This window comes from Artibeus jamaicensis, unplaced genomic scaffold (genome assembly GCF_021234435.1).
Source record: "Artibeus jamaicensis isolate MK-2021 breed Jamaican fruit bat unplaced genomic scaffold, CSHL_Jam_final contig_233, whole genome shotgun sequence".
Lineage (NCBI taxonomy): Eukaryota > Metazoa > Chordata > Mammalia > Chiroptera > Phyllostomidae > Artibeus > Artibeus jamaicensis.
The window spans coordinates 5954761-5976529 of NW_026521486.1; the positions used below are offsets into that span (position 1 = coordinate 5954761).

The window sequence follows — 21769 nt, forward strand, 5'->3', positions numbered from 1 at the left end:
CCACACATGCCTACAGACCCATCTTTCAAGGTGGGATCACTTGTCTCCTCCTCTGTGGTTCCCAAGCTCTCAGACAAGAACATCTGTAACAGTCCTTTGAGTTCATTTGCTTCCCCTCCAGAGACCACAAGCATCTTAGGGCAAGAATATGGCTTGTGCCAACTGGACTTCCATCACCTGGCCTTCCATCACCTGGCCTGATAGCTGGCACACAGGTACTGGAAGGAACCCTTCTGATTGAAGGTAAACTTTTTTTGAAAGGAACCGTGTGTAGTTCTTAAGAAACAAAGGCATGGACTCAGTGAGCAGAGCAACCTAAACTCCCCACGGAGCCCCTGTGCCCCAGGTCACCTACCTTCAGAATATCTCCGGTGTGAAAACTCAGTTCGTCCTCACCTGAGGCCGTGAAATCAAACTTGGCGATGGCTTCCATGTTGTGATGTGAAGCTGGAAGAAAAGCAATGTGGTCATTGTGCCTTTCTGCCAGGAGAAGGGTAGCAGAGCAGGTGGTGCTGCATAGCAGTCTCAGCAGTTGATAGGCGAGGGGTCGAATGTCTCTAGGCCAGAGAGAGAGGCCCAGGTGCACAGTGAGAACTTTTGTTTTTGAGAAGGGCTGCTGGAGCCTTTAGGACCTGCATTCTGACATCTTCCTCCGAATCCCCAGATGCCAGGAGCAGAAAATGAAAGGCAGACTGACTCTCCTTTCATCTCCCTTTGCCTGTCACCATTCCTGGGCCATCTCCATGTCTGGTTCATGGGGAAAAGACTTGCTCTCATCTCTAACTGGAAGCCTAGGGGGCTGGAAAAGCTGTTCTGCACCATGGTCCCAAGGCTGCCCCTTGGCAGCTCTGCTTAACCGTGCAGTGTTAGTTAGACAGATGCTATTGTCTCCTTTGCGTCTGAATTGCTTCGGAGAATTGGACAGCGTTGGCCAGTGGGGAACTTCAGGGCCTTCTGTGTGGTTTGAGAGTAGAAAGCACTCTGGTTTTAGAGTTGGCAGGCTCAACAGGCCAGCTTCCTTATTTATTTTATTAATGTAGTATAAACCAAGTACATTTGAAAACTTTTCACTTTATTACTTCCTAACTGAGTTAAAATATTGACCCCTCCTATTCCTAGATGAGACCTGTGTGAGATAAATAGGTCAGCCTACAAATGAAACAGAGGTTTAGGTTCTAGGAGATAGTGGGGATGTAAGAAAGAGCTGAGACCTGATTTTGTTGGTGAATAGCTAGCTCTATGATTTTGTACATGTAATTAGACCTCTTGGAGTCTAAGTTTCCTCACCTGTAAAATGGAGGTCATAATAGTCAACTAATAAGAAGTGAAATTAAATTAAATAATAGAGGCAAAATGTCATAGAAGATAAAGCTAAGTAGCATTTTTGTTTTAAAATAATTTGATGGGGTTAATTTATCCTCAGCAAAGGTATAGCCTGGCTAACAGCAGCCCAACTTTCCTTCTGACTTCTCTCATCTCCTAGAAACTTTTCTGTGATATTTGATGTTTGTTCTCCATGACCCTCAAACCCCTCAGCCCTCCGCTAAGATGACTTACTATCAGGATGCAGCCTGAAAAGCTGTTGTTCGGTTTTCATGTTTTGCAAAATTTGCTTAAGTCCCAAACACTTCAGATTAGTAACCCCAAACCTAATTGACTTTCAGTGACCAGTAAACTAGAACTACAATTGTCCCCTCAACGGGGATTTCTGCCCAAGTGACAAGATCTGGGTAAATAAGGAAGGTGGCCACTGGTGGTCAGGCGCAGTGGCAGACATCTGGGGATTGAAGCCGACTGCAACAGCGGTGATAGCAGCAGGCTCATTTCTTTGATTTTTCACCTCTGCTTGGTCATCCAAAGGCAATTTGTTGAGATGAATATTACCAATCCCAAAGATATTAAGCAAAAAATACTTTAGCAGCCAAAGTAAAATGTCATCACTGTCTGAGCTTACTCATCAGCCAAAACTACCCTCCCCTCAAAAGTATACTTTTTGTACACTTTCTGCAAGATCTGTCCATCTAAGGCAAATTAAAATTTCGTGACCTAGGATGACCCACTCAACAGGAAAGCATACTCTGCCCTCCTTAGTGAATACTAAATGCCTTTGTCGATTTGATTCACCCCATTACTTTAACATGCAAAGCGTCCCCTAATTAAGGCCTTGCCTCTAGTTGGCACCACATTAGAATGTGGTATCTGTGGGTCATCCTCATGGTGTCAACAGTAGACACTGGTCGCCTCAGGAGATCAAGTGTCAGGTGAATGGTCCTGAAAACCAACATCCCATTTCTATGCAAATTTAGCTTAATAAGCAGGAGGGAGACAAGGGGAGTGCCATGCTAAACATATTAGAAAGTCACATAAATTAGAGATGAAAAGAATATTAAAGGCATGCTCTAGATAATGACCTTGAGCTTGGGAAGCTGTTTCCTATATTACATGTAATCCAGATCAGGCCTTGGTTCAGACTGGCTATAAGTCACTTCAGTGAAAGGGCCGAGGCCGAAGGAGAGTCGCTTCTGAGTGGGGGCCCTTTTCCCTGCCCCCCCAGGAGGCAGGTGGCGCCGCAAAGCCAACCACACAGGTGCACCGCAGAGCTCCCCAGCTTATGGTATTAATCCTGGCTCAAAAACCCAATTACACAGGCCTGCTCTTTAGGAAATCACTTTGAAAATATTTGTTTGCATCCCATTTCCATTTGTGAAATGAAATCTATTCAGAGGCTATTGGGTAGGAGGAAGATGTTCATGGTGAAGTGGCTTATGCTCTGTTTTTGTTCAAATCATGGGGCTTTACAAATTCTTTCTTTGAATTTACCATTTTCTGCTTCCCTGATAGCAGAGGAAGGTAAATGTGCCACCCCTAGGGGTCAGTCTCCTCTTTGATCATAGAATTGCATAAAAATTTATATCCCATTCCTCTACAGCCATTAATTTTTTTTTATCTTCACCTGAGGGTATGTTTATTGATTTTAGAGAGAGAGGCAAGGATAGAGAGAGGGAGAGAGGGAGAGACAGACAGACAGACATCAGTGTGAGAGAGAAGCATCTATCTGTTGCTTCCCATACACATCCCAAATGGGGATTGAACCTGCAACCCAGGTATGTGCCCTGACTGGGGATCGAACCTGCAACCTCTAGGTGTTCCAGATGACACTCTAACCAACCGAGCCACTTGGCCAGGGCTATTAGTTTTAATTTTGCCACCATGGAGAAAGAAAACTGAACCTATGTAGTTTATTCAGTATTTATCTATTGTTTTGCAATCTATACCTTCCAACACTGCATACTGCATCTGAGGAACAAAATATATACGATGGAGATAAAACATGGTAGCAACAATTTCAAGATAGAAAAGAGGAGAGAGAGAGCAGTCATCTCTACAATTCGAGAATGCAATGGCACCTTCTCGATGCTGTTTGCAGTAACAGTGCTTCTGACCTCACGGGTATATGAAGACAGGGCCACCTATTCAGAGAACATCCCAGTTGGATTAGATGTGGTCCTTCTGCCAGTGATCAGCTTTAGAAATGGCTAAAATGCTACCTGCCATAGAATGTGAGTGAGAAGTGACAGGATTCCAGGGCAGCAAAACCACCCCCAGCAGCCTCCCCGTACCTACCCCAACCCAGTGACAAAGCCTCCTGCCCCTACTGCTCCCTCTGCTTCTCACCAGCCCTCTGCTACGGTCTCACCCCCCCTCATGAATTGCATGTAATATCCATTAGCAGCCCTGCGACACAGATCTGCTTCACGACGAGGCATCCAGCCCCCCACAGGACTTCCCGAGGCACAATTTTCTCTGCCCTTGCATTTCCATTTAAGCTTCTTTTACCAGTAAAAGGACCTGAAAAATATTCAGACTATATACGAGGAACACTTTCCTACTTCTAAAATACAGTCACCACAGAGGATGTAAACAGAAGCCATGAGACAGTCCTTTAAAATATCCTTAATTGGTGTCATTCACCTAGATTTGAATACCTGTCACACATAATGCCAACGCATACAGACATTTTTGTGAAAACGTAGTTGATGAAGTGTCTCATCGCCCATATTTTCAAACGCCGCCATAATGACAAAATCATGTAACACGAAACTGGTTAGATTTTGCAAGAGGAGCTCTCATGCCAGAGCTCACACAGCCTTTTCCCTCCTTCCTTCAGCAACTTAGTGTCTGGAGCCATTAATAATTTTTTTTAATCCAGAAGGTATATAGAAACCTTTTCAGATTTTTCATCTGATTTGTTCATGCAGATGTAGTTCCATCAAAATACCTTACTTTCCCTTAAGGTATTTGTTGCACAGGCAGACACTTCTGTATTTAGAAATTTTGATTTCAGTTCATTAAAAACTGCAAAACCAATCTGTATCATGTACCAAACTGATTAAAATACAACAACATGTTTATTGAAAAAAAGTACCCTTAATTGAAAGCCATATTAAGTGAATGTGTTCAGAAACACACAGCTACTGTCAAAATGGTGTCAGGCAAGAAACTTCTTGAAAGATGTCAGCTCCTCCTAAGTGGGCTATGAATAGCCAAGGGTTCTTTTTATGCGTCTCTTAAAAAGAGCAATTGCATAACATCAGAAAGCTGCTTGGAGATTCAGGCTCAGGACCCGGAAGAGAGAGCCTGAACCGAATCAGTGACACCACTCCCTACTTTTCTGGGGGGAGTTCTAATTTGAAGATTGTGTGACTGCCCCAGTTCCTGTTGTAATTCAGTTAAGACAATGCCTCAGGGGCAAAGAGAGAGAGAGAGGGAAACACTGCTCCTTCCAAGCACAGTTGACTGTTGAACAACATGGGGGTTAGGGGTGCTGACCCCACGCTCAAAAACTCGCTAAGAACTTTTGACTCCCCGAAAGCCTAGCAGTCCCTTGGTATTCTGGACTGGTTCCAGAACTCCCACAGATAAGAAAATCCGAGGTTGCTCAAGTCTTCTAACTGAAAGCGATGTATACGGCAGGCCCTCCTCCTCTGGGCACTCCTAGCCTCAGATTGGAAACAGTATAGGTATTCACTGGAACGAACAACCAAACAACAAACCCACGCATAAGTAAACTGGCACAGTTCAAATCCATGTCGTTCCAGGACCAGCTATATTGCTGGCAGCATATTTATCAGGACATCAGCAACAAATGTAATTTTTATGAATTGATCTTGTGCATGAAATAAAGTGATAGAATAGTAAGGAGTTAACATTTTAGGATTTTGGCTGTAGTTATGAAGATGAATGTGGCAAAAAATGTGAAGCTATGCCAACCGCTGAACTTCACCTAAGGCAGACTCCTGGGCCCACAGCCTTTCTACCTGTCGAAGCCCCTCCTGGAGACAATGGGCAGGTAAAGCACCCGCTGCCCTCTGCAACTGCTGGGTCAGCTCAGTGACGTTTCAGAAGTAGGAAACCTCACCTGCCAGGAAAATGATTCATGATTATAGCTAAGCCTCACTGTATACAATAGATAAGTTCTTGAAAAGTTATTATGAGTAGAGTATTTGTAAATGGAATCATATTAGCATGCATATGGAAGCTCACTGCATAAAAGAACCCTGTGGTGAATCCTTTTACAAAATGAAAGGAAAAATTGTTATGCAAATCCCTACCTTTTAATTTATCTCTTTTAGAGTCTGGGTTTTCCTGCGCTGAGTCTTAAAAAAGAGCACACCTGTGCAACCTCACAGCACCTCACACCCTGGGTTTAGTAAATATTAGTTTTCCTTCTTCTTAACTCTCAAAATCCTTTGAAAAGCCTCTCCTATGGATCTACAATGTTTCACTTGGAGTACAGACTAGGAGTCATCAAATCTTTTCTGTAAGGGCCAGAGAGTGAATATTTTTGGCTGTGTGGCCATATGGTCTCTGCCACAACCACCCCGCTGTGCTGCTGTAGCCAGAAGGCAGCCACGGAGAAAAGTAAAGGAATGGGAGAAACTAGAGTCCAATGAAACTATATTTATGAAAGCTGAAATTTGAACATAATTTTTAAAAAGATTTTATTTATTCATCTTTAGAGGGGGAAGGGAAGGAAAGGAGAGAGGGAGAGAAACATCAGTGTATGGTTGCCTCTGTGCATTCCCTGCTGGGAACTGGCCATTCCCTGACTGGGAATCGAACTGCAGTCCCTTTGTTTACAGGCCCCCGCTCATCCACTGAGCTACACCAGCCAGGTGAACGTAATTTTTACATGGATGAAGTATTATTGGTTTTCTGATTTTTCCACCACTATTTACAAATGGGAAAACCATCTTAGCTCATGCTCAAAACTATGTGACAGCTTGAATTTGGCCTACTGGCCATAGCTTGCCACCCCCTGGCATACACATTTATTTATATCTGTATCCTCTCTCTTCTTTATAAACTTCTTAAGGAGAAGGGTTGTAGCTCAGAGGACAGAGGGTGGGCTTTGGAGTAGATGGACCTGGATTTGAACCTCAGATGTGCCATTTGCTTCCCAAGTACCCTGCTTCTTCATCCATAAGACAGGGGTGGCCACACTTACTGCATGGGTGTGTAGCGTGTTGGTGTGTATGAAGAACTTGACATACTCACTGCATGGATGTGTAGTGTGTTAGTGTATATAAGGAACTTGGCACACAGTAGGTGTCCAATAAGTGCTAATAGTAGCTGCTGTTATTTGTTCTTGGATTCCCTATAATACCTAACCAGTGTTTAGTAAGCACTTAGGGCATATTTGCTGAGTGAATAAAAACACGATAAATGACCTGCCATCAGAGTTATAACCATCATTGATTTCCTCAGGGAAGGGGCAGCAGATAGGACCCACTTACAAGGATCAATTAATTTCCCACTCAGAGGTACCCTGACTTCTCAGCAAACTCAGCCAGAGATAATGAAGTATACACCAATGCTAAATGTCTGATTTATTTAATCCAATAAAGGGCAATGGTGCTCCCCAAACCGTCAATTCCATCTTGTAACTTTCCTTTGTATCTTGAAGCCCCACAACCTTTTATCTAGACAGGTTTCTCGACTGTCCTCATTGTCTCTTGTGCCTTTGAAGGCACATAAACTTCGACATTTCAAAGAGTCTAAAACCCATAAAATACAGAATTGCTTAGATGAAAAAGATTGGAAACCATCTGTTCCTACACATTTCGTGATACTTAAATTTCCTCTGAGTTTCCCTAAAAGGGGGTCCCTGTTAATCTCACAGTGACTGGTTTCCTCATTCCTGCTTTTGATTTTAGCTCCATGGTTTGTGTTGAAGCCCGTATAGTGAGTGTGTGTGAACCCACTACACTAGGTGTGTGTGTCTGTCTGTCTGTCTGTCTGTCTGAAGCTGATGGCTGTGGCTGAAGCCTTTCTGCCTTAGTTTATTTCAGTGTCCTATCCTGTCCGGTGCCCAGTAAAAGGTGACAAACTGAGGCAGAAAGGCTCCGGTTACACTTGTAGAGTTCGGATAAAAGAAAAACATGCAGTAGGGGCTTCAACACAAATCGTTAATCTCAAAAATTCGTCAGAATAGGATGAACAGCTACCTATCATTCACCTGTCGGCCGCTGCTTAAACAGTCTTCTGGAAACGCAAACCAATCCAATCTGGAAAGGAAAGAGAAAGAAAGAAAGCAAAGATGGAGCATGGCCAAGAGGTTGAGGGCTGGCTTTCCCTCACTTTGGGTTCTCATATGACAACATTTTTGCTCTGCTCTAAACCAGCAGAAGCCCTGCCACAGCAGACCTTTTAGTCAGCTGGCCATGTTAGAAATGTCAACCTTGTCCCTGAACTGTCTGACAAGGCTTAAACTTCAAAAAAAACCACAACAACAAAAAACTGTGCTTGGTCTTGAATTACTTCTAACTCATCCTCTGAAATAGAGACCCCCAAATGTTATTCTAGTAAGATCCTTCTTCTGGGCTCTCTGGAAACTGTGATCTGTGGCCAGGTGCTGAGGGTGAGGTGGGAGTTGAATCATGGCAGCTATAACCCCGCTTACAGGTAGCTATGAACTTGGGAGTGGCTTTCAGGGGCCACCACTTTAAAAGATTTCCAACCCAGAATTCCTATGCTTCTCTAGACCTTGGACCTCCCAAGTCAGATGCAAGACTCTTTCGTTTTAGGCTCAAGATTCCAGAGGAATATTAATGGCCTTCTCAGGAGGACCTAGTTTATTTCCACAGGTGCTCTCTCCATGGGGTATAAACATTTCTGATTTTATTGCAACCAGAGTAAGTCAAGACAAGTGAACTATACCCCACCAGACCATTTCTGGTTGGTTGGCTGAGATTTTAATACCCTGTAAGAGCCTCCATTTTGTATGCTTTTATGCACGTATGGCATTGCTAGTTTCCTCTTGTCCCCAGGTGACTCATTATTTCCTCCTTGAAAGCCCCAGGAAACCATAAATCCCCTAGCACGACAGGCAGGGGTGAACACATGGAGCTGGATGGGCTCCAAAGCTTATCTGAGAACAGCAACTACTCGTGCTGACCCAATGCTAGTTGTGGAGACTGCAAGGAGGTGGCTTATGAAAGAAGCCTTCGGGGCATTCCCCATCTTTCTGTGCAGGTGTGTCCCCCACCTGCAGTCATTCTGTGGCTACTTCACTTCTGAGGAGAGCAGCAACAGAGCTGTCTCTGGTAACAGGTCTCTAACGGGCAGTGGGCTTGCAGGTGAAACAGGACACTTGGACAGGAGCAGTGTGCTGTCCTCTCCCTGGACATCAGGCTGAGACCAGAGGCCCCCTCGGCGGGGCTGGCCTCACACCCCCCGGCCCGGTTCTCTCCACCAGACCCTCTCTCTGCCAGCCTCCTACAGTGTCAGTCCCACCCTTCAGCCCTGCCTTGAAATTTCCTCCTGTTTTCCCAATGGGAACCATCCCTCCAGCTAGCAGGCACTTGATTTCTAGGTTTGGAAGCCACATAAATATATTTCAAAGACTTACAAACTTAATATGACTGGAGAGTCCCTCTAGATCCTGTAGATCCTTATTTAATCAAAGTGCTGTTCTGCAGGTCCCTGTCTGTCACTGTGGATTAGGGAGGTTTCATTGGTCTCGAGGATTTGAGGATTCGTCCCTCTTTTTAAATTGGCTCCTCTTTTCCTGCTTAAGGTTTTTGTTTTTGTTTCTGTTTTTCCGGGGGTGGGGTGAGGAGTGGGGAGCAAACAGAAGGGGAAAGGAAACAAATCAGGAGCTTGTCCCTGTGCAGGTCTCCTCCCCAGCCTTATAAATTGAGTGATGTCCAGATGAAGGGGCATTTGCTCTTCCTTTTTCTGGTTTAGTTTTTAAAAACTGTTTTTTGTTAAAGCACAGTTGACCTATAATATTCCTTGTTCTACTTTTTATTACCTCACTCTTCTTCAATCAACACCAGTCTGGCTTATAAACAACTTTTTCTAAGTTCAAAGCAAGTCACATAAACTCTTACTTGTCCTCAATATTTTTGTAAGAAAAATATCTTTTTCTTTAAATGCAATAAATGTCCTATCAAACTCAAGCAAATTCTTCCCTTTTCTTCCTAACTTGCCACTCTGTGTAAGGTGAGGCTGCCTGCAACTGTGGAGGTTCATGGGACCGGGATGTCAGGGGTGTCTGTTTCAAATCTCGAGTCTTACTTGATAGCTGGGGAAAGTTAACTTCTCTGTGCCTCAGTTTCCTCATCAAGAATCCAGTCATAATCCTCGCCCCACAACATTGTGAGGAAGAGGACGGAGAATGCTCGGTCTTCTTTGGAGTTCAACAGTTTAGCATCTTTCTCTAAAGCACTTTGGCATCTCTGCTATCTACCATCCTTTCTCATAGAGAAGACAATGACAAAACTTTCTAGAAAGTGTATATCTGCCAAGCATATACTCCTTTCAGCTTTCCAAGCCCCCCTTTTTCCTTATTTACCCTGCGCTAGTGCCAGCATCTCTCCACTCACTACCGTGCGCTGGCTGCAAAGCCACTGGAAGGTAAGTGGCCCTGTGATCAAGACAACCCAGGAAGAAAAGAGAGAAGATGCCACTGACCAGAGGGAAGTACAGAAATGGAAGCCTGGGAGACAGAACACCGACTTGGCTTCTCAACCTCGCTGTCAGCCCAGAGCTCAGTTGCTGCGCAGTCGTCTTGAAACAGGAAGCCCCTGGGCAGCCACACTGGGACAGCATGCAGCGAAGCCTCACCTGCGTCCAGGCACAACTGGCTAAGACTAAGCTCTGTGTATTGATAGGGTCTACCACTGTTATTATTATTACTATCACATTTAAAACTAATGCTGCATTCTGTAGCTGAGAAACTGAGGGGAGAGAGGAGTGAACTTGTCCGCTGGCTCCTAAGGCCATGCACTCTGCTTCCACACGGGCCCTCTGCCAGCCCTAGCAAAAGGGCGCGAGTCCCATGCTAATTCCGGATAACTACTAACTAGCTTGGGGCCCCCGAAACCTTCCTGAGCACTGTTCTTCAGCCGAGCAGTTGTCGGCAACAGTTCTCACACACCCACAAAATTCAAGGCCATTACTCCTCAAAGAGGCAAAGACTGCAATAAACTTGGCTGACCTCAGACCAGGCAATCATCTGCTTTAAGGCAATTGCAGAAATGGAAACAATCTCAGTTAATAAACTTACAAGCTACTGCTCTCTTCTTTTCCTTTCCTTTCTGTTCAGTGTTCTCTCTGTCTCACTCTTTTCTAACCTTTCCCACCATCAACTGTCCCCATAATATTTTTTCAAGTTCTTTTTCTACCTCCTTAAAACATTACTCACTATAATCTAATTAGGAAAAAAAAGTATATTTAAAATGCCTTTGTTTTTAAATCTCCTCCACTTTGCTTGTTTAAGTGACACCCTAAGCAAACATCAATCCAACAGGACAACAGTGAAGTGGAAAGAGCCCACCAACCCTGCTGGAGCCACTCCTTCCAGCCCCCCTCTGCTGCGGAGCTGACAGGACACTTGCCAGTCCCTCATTCGACCCTCATTGTTACCTAAAGTAATGACAACTGTCTACAGAGACACCGTGAATCCTGCTATCAAAACCCCAACATGAGTGAGGCATTAGTCACACCCACCCAGAATCAGAAATTACCTAATGAGCCCTGTAAGAAGGGTGGGAGGGGTGGCAGCGGATGCAGGTAGGGGGCAAAAAGGAGACAGGCAGACAGACAGACAGACATCTTGCAAATTTTCAGGCTTCATTTATTTTTTCACTTCCTAGTTCCTATTCACATCGTGATTTCCCCTCACATGCGTCACCGGGATTTCATGGTGCCTTCGCATTCTCCTTCCCCTTCCTCTCCTTCTGGTCACTCCGTGTTCGTTTCCATTGATTTTTATATTTGTTTCTATTGATTTCAGGAACCATGGAATATTGATCATGAATCTGAAAGCCTTCGTGGTCTTGCTCTGTCATCGCCACGGCTGAAAGGTCATTTGCAAATGCTGCACGTACACTCGGTGTCCTCTCTCCTTTTCTTTACCACCTGTGTCGCTTTAATTCTTATTTGGGCAAAGCTCAAAAGGGTACAGTAGATGACTGAACAACCACAACCACTTTAATCTTCTTGTCACTTTTTATTTATATACCCGAGCACCCATTTATTATTGGAATGCAGTCATTTTTCAGTTTGCTGGGCATACAATTCACCAAAGTGGACATTAAGCCATATAACAGCTTCCCTTGCTTCCCCTGATATGTCTGTCCTGAAAAGTTGGTGATAATTACATTTTAAAATATTAAGTTACCCATCAAGGCACTAAAAAGCTGCCAATTAAAAGAATGATAGTGTAAATTACTTCCATCAACTGGAAATTTAGGTCTTAATTTGAGTTTGCTTAAACTGAGGGACATGTGTACTTGCCTTGTTTCAAGTAGTTCTCTTTCTTCTTAATTGCCAGTTTTGATTTAGCCTCTTTTCCAGGCTATTGAGTTTAGGGCCCTACAGCAAGTAGGACCCTAAATCTTAGGTTCCCAAAGCTGGAAGTGACACTGAAGTCGATCCAGTCTTTCCCTAATTCACTGAGATGTCAGAGAATGGGCACGGGGAGGCGTGGAATTGGGAGGGGATGAATAACTTGGTGAATTGCTATAGTGAGCCACAATGGCTCATTCTAATTTTCAGTCTGAATTCTGCCCTAAGAAATAAAAGCTTTGGCTATGTGAAGATGCTCCCAAGTCCCGATTTCTTATTTATAAACATAAATGCCCCCAGGGTCCTCTACAGCCTTCCATATGACAAAGTGCAGACCCCTTGCTCTCCTGGACACTGTCTTCAGGTCACGTCACGGTTTCTCAGTGTTCTCAGAACATGCTACTTGGGATTGAACCCAGGGGTCTGGGCTGGACCGAGTATGATTGGACTATTTAATTATTCATCTGGACAGTAGATTTTTAATGATGTGTTACACTCTGGGCCATTAGGGAGTTCAATAGCTATGACAAAACCCAAGTGTCCCCACTGTGAAGAGGCATCAGGCCAGGCCTCTCTGCTTCTGCAGGGGGGTTTGAAAACCTAAACAAGAGGCTTACATTTCATCTTTTTGACATTCGTCTTGTTTTTGTCCTTCCCCGTTGGCAGTCTCTTCCGTCAGCCACAGTTCTTTCTGGCGTGGATTTGTATTCCTCCCCTCTGGTCATCTCTTCCAACTTTTTTTTTTTTTCCACAAGCAAACTTAATGCCTTTTTGGGTCTTTATTCCATAATAAATAGAACATGCGCTTTGGAGTCAGGCAGAGCTGGGTTTGAATCCTGACTCTTCCCTTCTCCTGCTGTGCAATCTTAAGCAAATTGGTCGTCTTGGAACACAGTTTCTTACCTAAAGCCTCCCTCCAGGCTGTCATTAGTCTATGAATCAACCTACTTTGAGTATTGACTCCAAACACACCAGATTAAGTAGCTATCATTCAGCCTTTCTTCCTGCATTTTGTTCTCTAGGATATCAGGACGAATGTAACCAGATGCCTCGCTACACTCACTGTGTATGCAGGTGGCCCTTTCCTTATCTGCCAGGCTAATAACCCTCTGGAAGAAAATGCACCAGAACTGGGGCAGCTCTTCCTTCAGGGCCATACTGGGGAAAATGCAAGGTGAAAAGCATTTATCTTCTCACTCACTTTCCCCCTTTTGTGCTTTCTGTTCCCCACTTCTCATCCTCCTTTCCAGGCTACTGAGTTTCCTTTTGATGACTTTTAAATATAGTCTGTTGTCACCTTACCTACTGCACTGCATTCCCATCCTGTTCCTCCTGTTGATGGATCCAAGATCGCTGTGTGTTGAAGCTTTCTGTCATACATGTCCTTGGGGTCACCTTCCCATTTGATCCACCACCTCCCAGATCCACTCGGGACTCTCCCGTTGTCATGTCAGGCCTTCAGCAATCTATCCCATTGTGTCTCTCTAAACTGACTTCAGAAAACCACGTACTACATGCAATGTGCTTTAGTAAATGGTTCCTAATTATTCTCTAAGTGCCCCATCTGCATCATTGCCTCTGAGCTGGTTTTTCTTCCGCCAACTAATGCAGGCCACTATGTACAGTTGTGCAGGTTGTTCACCATGCGAGGGCCCCTGGCTGAGACTGCGGTGGGGTTGAAGTCCATCTGCTGCTTTCTAGTCAAGCTGTGAGTCCTGGTTGGGACTGCATCTGTCTAAGTTAGGGGTGTACTTTTCTAACTGAAATGAAGGCACCTAGTCTAATTTCAAAACTGCTTTAAGGCCTTACTCAGGACCTGCCCATCATACCCTGTGCTCTTGCTCTTTTATTCTTCTACCCTTGGTAGTGCTGGGGCCACATCAGATGAGATGGGTAAGCACATGGGCTTTTGGAGTCATGCTGCCAAAGTTCAAATCTCAGCTCTACCACTACCACTATCTGGGTGACCCTGAGCAAGTTATTTAACACTCTGAGCCTCTGTTTCCTCATCTTTAACACAGGAATAACAATAGTGCTTGCCTCGTAGTGTTCTTGTGAATAACATGTGAAATATCCGTCTAAGCATCTTAGCATGGTGCCTGGCACATAGTGGGCACTCAGCAGGTGTTAACTTGTACTACATCGTGCACCGGTAGCCAGCAATGAGCCCTGGCAGGGCTCTCAGGAAGCATGAGTGCCAAAGGGCCACCTCACTAAGGAGGCCTGCTGGACAGAATTCAGTAGAATTCAAATACACAACAAATAGCTTTCTAGTATATCTGAAATGTTTAACTTTTTAATGGAAATTTCAGTGTTAAGAATTATGGCCAGGCATCGTTTTAATCTTTTCTACATCCCATCTCAATTTCTGCCTGCTGCCCCTTCACCTCACACGATGCCCGTCCCACAAGTTCTCTTCCACGAAATCGGGGAAGTGGGCTAACCTGTGGCATGAGGCCTGAGGTCTGGGAGTGAAGTGTTCAGGTGTTCTTGTGAAGGTTATGGTTTGCATGCAGAAGTATATATTTTCTCATTCATACATCCCATGAGCTTCAAAATGTCCTACTTCCTTTCTCTACCTTTCCTGTTTTATTTGTTACTTTTAATATTGTGTAGGTCAAAAGGTGTCTTCTTACTAGTATGTACTCTGGAATACTGTGTGTTTTGATAAGTGGGTTTTATATATTGAAATTTCTGTTTTTATAAGTGAATTTTCTTGTAATCTAAACTTGTGGTGAAGTAGGAACCCTCTAAGCCCTCATATATTCAGATATTCCTCTTGTGACTACTCTGGCATTTCATGTCGTTATTCTTAAATTCACTATCTGCTTTCTCATATCTATAACTTGTCAAATTTTTCCATGCTTGGCATTTGTACCACAGTAAAAAATTCCTAGGCAGCAGTCCCAGTAAATTATTAGTCTCATCACGTGGTCACAGGTTGACATTTACTTGTATCACCATGTATTTGTCCTGATGACAAATAATCCTCAAATTGGTTGCTGATACCTTGTCCTTTCTGTACATGGTCTGTGTCTTCCTAGAGCCTGTCTCTTCCTGGAACCACGGTGGAGGAAGTTACTAAACCACTAGCAGTACGAAATGTAGTTCCGTTTTTTGCATGATTTTTTCTTTTTTATAGTCTTTCACTTCAAATCCCCCATGACTGACTCCTTGCCCAGATTTTTTCTCTTTCCCAACTCTGTCTCCATGGCCAAGAAGCAGTGATTTCTCTGTGGGCCGGTTGTCTTCAGGTTTTCTGCTGCGTGATTCCACTGGGCTCTCGTGCTCCTTAGCTCTCTCAGGAGTATCTCCTATATACTTTACGCATTTGCTCAACAAACATCTGCTAGGCCCTTCTTTGTGCCAGGCACCGTGCTCAGCAGGGAGATGCAGAGGGAATGAGAGGCCCGTCCTAGGCCTCAGCGGGCTCACAGTGTTGTAGGAAGGACAGACCAGTCAGCTGGAGAAGTGAGATCGGTGTGATGATGGAGCCAGACCTCAAGTGGTTGGGGAGCCTGAGGGAACAGCTCCTCTCCAGCCTGGATGGGCACAGGTGCAGGAGGGGCCAATGAGGTGATGAACTCAGCCTTGCAGACAAGTAGAGGGCATATACATCAAAGACAGGGAGAGTGGCATGTGCCAGGAGTAGTAGGGGAGTCCATTGGGTTCACTGTGGCCATCGCAGACTGGTGGGGGTAGGACTGGTGACCTGGGTGAGGGCAGGTCATGGAGGGACTTGTATAGTGTGCCAAAGACTTTGGACTTTATCCCAAAGGTGATAGGGAATAACTAAAAATAACTAAAATTTTTGATAATGCAAATGTTTAATCTAGTGGCAGTGTGAGGGACTGGAGGGCAGAATGAACTGGAGATTGAGAAACTATTGTAAGTAACCTTGGTTAGAACTGATGGGGGTCTGAAATGTGACCTCCACAGTGGGTCACACTGAGAGATGTGAGAGATCACACTCTTTCTTCTGACACTGTGCCTTTGCACATGCTTTTATCTCCATAGCAAGTGTTTTCCACATAACATCTCATTTTATGCTTGCAAGAATCTAAGGAGTAAGAACTATTTTCATATATACCTGGCAGATGAGATAAATCAAAGCTCAGAGAAGTTAAACACAAGCCAAGGTTCACATGCATCAAAAAATGTGGAGCCAGGATTCAAATTCAGCCTGTGCACCTAACTAATGTTGTCCCTTGTCTTGCTTGAATCAAGAGGATCACTGTGACCTTCTGGCCAATTGGGTGTGGCTGAAAGGCAGATAAGTCTAGTGCAACACTATACAATAGAAATATTATGAAAGCCACATATGTGCTTTTAAACATTCTAGTAGTACATTAAAAAGTAAAAGGGAATTGTTTTTAACAATTTGTTGTATTTGGCCCAATATATTCAAACACTATTTCAACATGAAATCAGTGTAAAATATTATTGCAATAGTTTGTGTTCTTTTTTCTGAACTAATTCTGGTGTGTATTTTACACTTACTGCACATTTCAGCTTGGACCAGCCATATCTGAAGTACTTAATAGCACATGTGGCTAGAGGCTGCACACGAGGCAGAACGAGCCTAGGGATGGCCTTCTGCCACAAGCAATATGGTAGATGGCGATGACATATTCAGAGATGAGGGAATATAGGAAGAAAAGATGAACTGGAAGGAATTTGAAATGTGAAACACCTAGGCAGAGATTCCCAATCAGGGGTTGTGTATGTAGGTGTGCATCTCAGCAAAAAGGTCTGAGTAGACGTATAAATTTGGGAGCTATTCTCATACAGGTGATTGTTAACACCCCAGGTAAGAAGGAACTCACAAGGGGAGATTATATAGAAGGACAGAGCCTTTGGAGACAGCAGGAACAGATGGGTGCCTTGTGTATGTGTGAAGGAGCTTATTCGTAGCAGCAGGTGAGGCATTTCCCCTTGAATGGGAGGGAAGGAAGGAAGGAGAGGTGAGTGTGCATACAGAAGGTAAGTTTGTGCAGGCAAAGGGGGTGGGGAGAGGCAGGAAGTAGGACTTCTAATCAGATGTTGGCAGGGGTTCTCTGGGCTCATTCTAGTTCTTTCTTCTCTTCTACAGAAAAATGAGCCCTGGCTCTGATCTGACTACTCACAGATATATGAATAGTGGTCCAGCAAGGGACTAAAACCAAGATAAGCACTCATTTCTCCTATTGCAATCCTATTCATACTTATTCTCTCATTAATTTCTTATTTTGAAATAATAACAAATGCACAGAAAATTGCAAAAATAGTACAGAGAGTACCCCTGCACCCTTTTATCCTGCTGCTCCTAATGGTGACATCTTACATCATCATAGTATAGTATCAAAACCAGTAAGTTGACATATAGTACTATTAACTGGACTGCTATCTTCTCTTTTACCACTTCCTAGTAAGAAGTACCCTAAGTAAAAAGAATCAAAATGATGTAAGATGTAATGCCCAACTAGATCAAGAGCTTTGTTTGTGTCCGAGAGGTTTGATCTCCTTAACTAAGTGGTATTCATCAAATACAACACTAAATGTCATCTAAACACTCAAGGCCAAAGAGACCATATGCAATTTGTACCACTGTTATGTGGTTAGACCAGGCTCCTTGTTGTCTGTTTGGCTTGGTCTCATTACAGAGAACAGCAGAGAAGAACTGACTATTCTGCTCTTCCCATCAGCATTCATAACAGAGTGCGTGACCGAAAGAGAGAAGCAAGGAGCCCAAGGTTGTGAGGCTGTACAGTGCAGGTCTCACAGATGAAAGAACTCAAGCTCGGTTTACGACACCCCATTGTCTCTTTGTCGATGGCTATTGCATGCCCCCATCTACACAGCAAAAGGAATGATGGATTCGGAGGGAGTTAACATTCAGATTAGTGACTTCATCTAACTCTCAAGTGGGCAGTGTTTCACAGAAACCCAGAACCCCCAACACAACAGGCTACTCGATAAATGTTAAGGGTTTAATCTGACCAACTCACAAAACAAACAGACCCAGAGGAGGCAGGCCCGCCGTCAAAAAGCAGAATCAAACAGAAAACCAAATTCTATTCACTATAAGTTAACAAAAACCAACAAGAGAAAATTAACCCAACTTGAAGGGAACAGTGGTCAAGGTTCAGCCAAGGCGAATAAACCATTTATTAACAAAGTGAGAGAGTTCCTCTGTATTTTCACTGTAAGAGGTAATTTGTTAATGGGTAAATAATACTTTCTTCTGCCTTGGAGATAAACAAGCTCTAGTTCTCAAAAAACAATATATCTGGCAAGATGTGGAAGACAGAAAAAGAAGTGTTTTGTCCACAATAATTTGAAAAGTAAAGGAATGCTTCTTTCTGTTAGCTGGGTGGAGAGCTTGGCCTTACTCCTGAGCAGCTGAAGAAGGAAACATTTAGCAGGAACAGACTGAATAAGTGGTCAGATGTCTCCAGGCTGAGTGATCTGTACAAATGACATTTCTCTTACACGGGCCCCTTATTATTTTGTGTATCTACACCTTCCCTTATATGGTCACAAATTATATCTGCGCTACCAGTAATAAAACAGTTTTTGAAATGTTCGAGAAGACAGGCTGAGAGCCACTGGCAGCTGTGAAGACAAACTGAAGGGACAGGACCCTGGGCAGCAAGACACCCAAGGGGGGTGGTTTCTCCCTCTGTCGTGGTCACTGGGAAGTACCTTCGGGATAGAGCAGCATGCACGAGGGGGGCTGGGGAAAGAAGCTGAAATCAGCCCAGCTCTAGAACTGCTGTTATCACAGAGTCAAGGGTGAGAAGAGAAAAGTCGAGTGTCTGATGGACCGGCCCTGCACTGACCAGAATTCAAATTCAGCCATGCGTTGAAATTCCGTCCTTGATCCCTCTGTAACAGTGCCTTCGGCCATTTGTTCGGGGATGAAGAGGTGCTGCCTGCATTTTGAAATGTGTGCAGATGCTTAAACAGACCCCAGTCTCCAGTCAGACAAAAATGCCACCAGCTGGGACTTAAATGCTGGCCCTCTTTTTTTTAGCTGTTAGAATGTGATAAACTCCTTCCACATCTAGTCCACTGCAGGGGACTATTTTTATTGGGCTCTTTCAACTCCAGCTCTGAGACACATCACAGATATTCCCACAAAAGTCCCACAAGTCCACGGTGAGATTAAACCCCGTGCCAGACAGACTTGCACAGCCAGGCAGGCAGAGAGGGTGGCAAGTCCTGCCACATTGCTGTCCCGGCGATCACTCTGAGCTGCAGGTAAGCTAAGTGGGGGCGGCATGGACGACAGGGCAGAATTAAAATGTGATCAACATGGCATCTGGTTTCTCTTCTCTATTCAGCTTTCGCAGAAACGAACATGAAAAAAAGGGAAGAAGCGAAGAGCAAAAATAAAGAGAGACGGGGCCCCTTCTGGGAAAAACCAGTTCTAGTCCTGAATTCTCAACTGTGCCTTCCACCTTAGAAAGCCTGCGGCGGCTTTAACTGAGCCCCCAGTGACAGACTCCCTGAGCCTGACACAAGCTGGTGCCAGGCGGAGGGTGGGGGGTAGGCGGTCTCTACCTCAATCTTCCTGCTGTTTCCCTCCCCCATTCTAATCACAATAAATATATTTATACTCACTTGATTATGTCAGCCAGACAATGCTCCCCTAATTGGCAGTGATCAGGGCTCCAGAATTGCTTGGGTAAACCTGCTGTCTCTCTATCAGGCAAAGCAATAAGGGGCCGCTAATGCCGTCCCCATTAACAATTTCCAGTGGAATAAAAACCAGTCCCCTGACTCCTGCATGGCAATGAATTTTCCTAACAGCTCCTAAAGCCAACCCTTGAGAAACTCAGACTTACGTGAACCTGCCCAGCATAGAAAGCTTTGATAAATCTCCCCCACCCCTGGTTCGAGTGCACAGAAAAAAAAAAAAACGGAGCCACTTCCTTCTGCCTGAGGTTCTTTTGTTCTTTTGCATTTTTTTCTTTTTTCTTTTAGAGGGCTTATGGAGCTAACTGTCATTTTTGGTTCTTGGGTCTTTGTAAATTACAAGGACATCTGGCATGCAGTTTACTGCATTTGCTAGCTCCGGTATGTGTGGTTATGTACGCAGTTCCTGCTGCGCGTGCATGTTAACACCCTACATGCATAATTGATGCATGCATAATTTGGAGCTTGAGTGCATTGGTATATTTTGACATTTAAGACTGACTATTGAGGTGCCGATTATAAGTAATTGCTCAATAAATATTTATTAAATGACTGAATGCACCAAGAAGGCAAATGTTATTCATTCATTCATTTAGCGGATGTTTAAATGCAAGTATGTGCCATGCACTGGGCTAGATACGGGGTGTCCACTGATGCAGCCCCACAGTTCCTGCCCCCCAGGAGCTCACTGCTGAAGGGCAGGAGGGAAGCAGGCCCATCAACAATTATAAAATATCATGGAGAGACAGTGATAGAACTCTGTGTGTGTAGTGTGGAAGCTCCATGGAGGGAGACCTTTGTCTGCCTGGAGTGGGGGGGTGGGGCTGAGGCCAGGGTGTGCTCTAAGCTGGGGCCTTAAAGTGCTCCAGACAAAGAGGACAGCACAGTCAGTGGCAGGCCACGAGAAATCACAGGGTGTGATCAGAGAACGAGAGGCCAGAAGGTACTGCAGGGCAGCACAGAGGCAGGGAGCAGGCAGGAATGAAGTGCAGGCTCAGGGAGGGACTTCTTGGGGTGGGGGGTCTGGGGAGAGTAAAGGACAAGAATCTCAACTACCTCAGTTAGGGGGCCAAAAATCTCTTCTGGATCCTGCCAGATTTCTGCACACACACATACACACACACAGACACACACAGCCCTCAAAGCAGAATTTGGACCCACTTCGGACATGTTGTTGGAGTGCAGTAAGGAGATGTAGACACGCCCTAGCTCTGTCATTGGTGAGCTGTGTGAACTGAGCATGGGCTGCCTTCTGAACTGGCCAGTGGAGGAGCTGGACTTTGCAGGCTCTGAGGTCTGCACGTAGACCACACCTGGGCCCATTCCATGTACAAACTGCAGGGCTCTGTGTAGCACACAATAACATCACAGTCTCACTGTCTTAGAGTGTGGGGACAGCTAGGCACACTGAACACAGTTTTATAGGAATTCCTAGGAAGGGTTCACAGAATTGTAATGTATGGCAGAGATATCCTACTGCCCCAGCCTGGGTTAGCGTCTCATTATCTCAATTCTGAAACCGCCAACCCCAATTAATTCATAGCATAGATCCCTGCTTGACTTAGTTCCTGTAAAGCATCACTTCACTCATATCCTTTCTGCTAAAAAAACTCTCAATGGTTCCATTTGACTTATAGAATCAAGTCCAGAGTCCTTAGAGTGGTATTCAAGGCCATACCCTAGCTGTTCCCTCTTTACCTGCCACAACCTCTGCCTCAGCCACATGGGACCCCTGGCAATGGTATCCATGAATGTTCCCACCACTGTGCCTTTTCTCACTCCAGACCCCCACTGAAGGTCTAACTCAAGTTCAAGTCCATCTCCTTAGTTCTCTGGTCACCTTGTTTTCCTCTGAACCCTGTGTGACACCAACTGACTCTGTCATTCATTTGTGACTATTAATTGCACGTTGTGGATTGTGTCTTATCTCTCCAGCTAATGTGGATGCCCCAGAGGATAGGAACCACATCTCACCCGCCTTGGTAGTCTATGCACCTAGCACAGTGTCCTGCTCATGGAAAACATTTGCTGCTAATACATTTTCCACCTTGTGGCCTCTATGAGACTATTGAGTAAAATCCATGGGAAGTATGATTATTATTATAATCATAGTGCTGTAGCCTGAGGGTTTTTTTTTTCTCTCTTGAAAAAAAAAAAAAGAAAGAAACTTGGAGAGAGTGGTTTGGTGCAACCATTTTGGCGTAATGAGATTGTGAAACATTTCTCCCATGAT

General features: G+C 44.5%; 2 protein-coding genes across 8 annotated transcripts in view; one reads left to right on the forward strand and one right to left on the reverse strand.

Moving 5' to 3' along the window:
* Positions 1–21769, reverse strand: part of GRAP2 (GRB2 related adaptor protein 2) — a 65173-nt gene that overhangs the window by 17522 nt on the left and 25882 nt on the right. For 3 of the 7 annotated variants that reach the window (XM_053662242.1, XM_053662244.1, XM_037160480.2), the window contains 2 exons: positions 7520–7568; positions 356–447 (listed from right to left, as the gene is read on the reverse strand). In XM_053662242.1, coding sequence (XP_053518217.1) covers positions 356–447; positions 7520–7568 — 141 coding nt within the window. Of the gene's footprint in view, positions 1–355; positions 448–7508; positions 7569–19461; positions 19697–21769 lie in introns of those variants that run through there. The other 4 variants (XM_037160477.2, XM_053662243.1, XM_037160481.2 and 1 more) reach the window with 3 other exon arrangements.
* ENTHD1 (ENTH domain containing 1) overlaps positions 1–21769 on the forward strand; it is a 183672-nt gene that overhangs the window by 16548 nt on the left and 145355 nt on the right. Inside the window, exon 3 of the mRNA XM_053662245.1 lies at positions 11303–11372. The gene's annotated coding sequence lies outside the window, so the exon portion shown is untranslated. The remainder of the gene's footprint in view (positions 1–11302; positions 11373–21769) is intronic.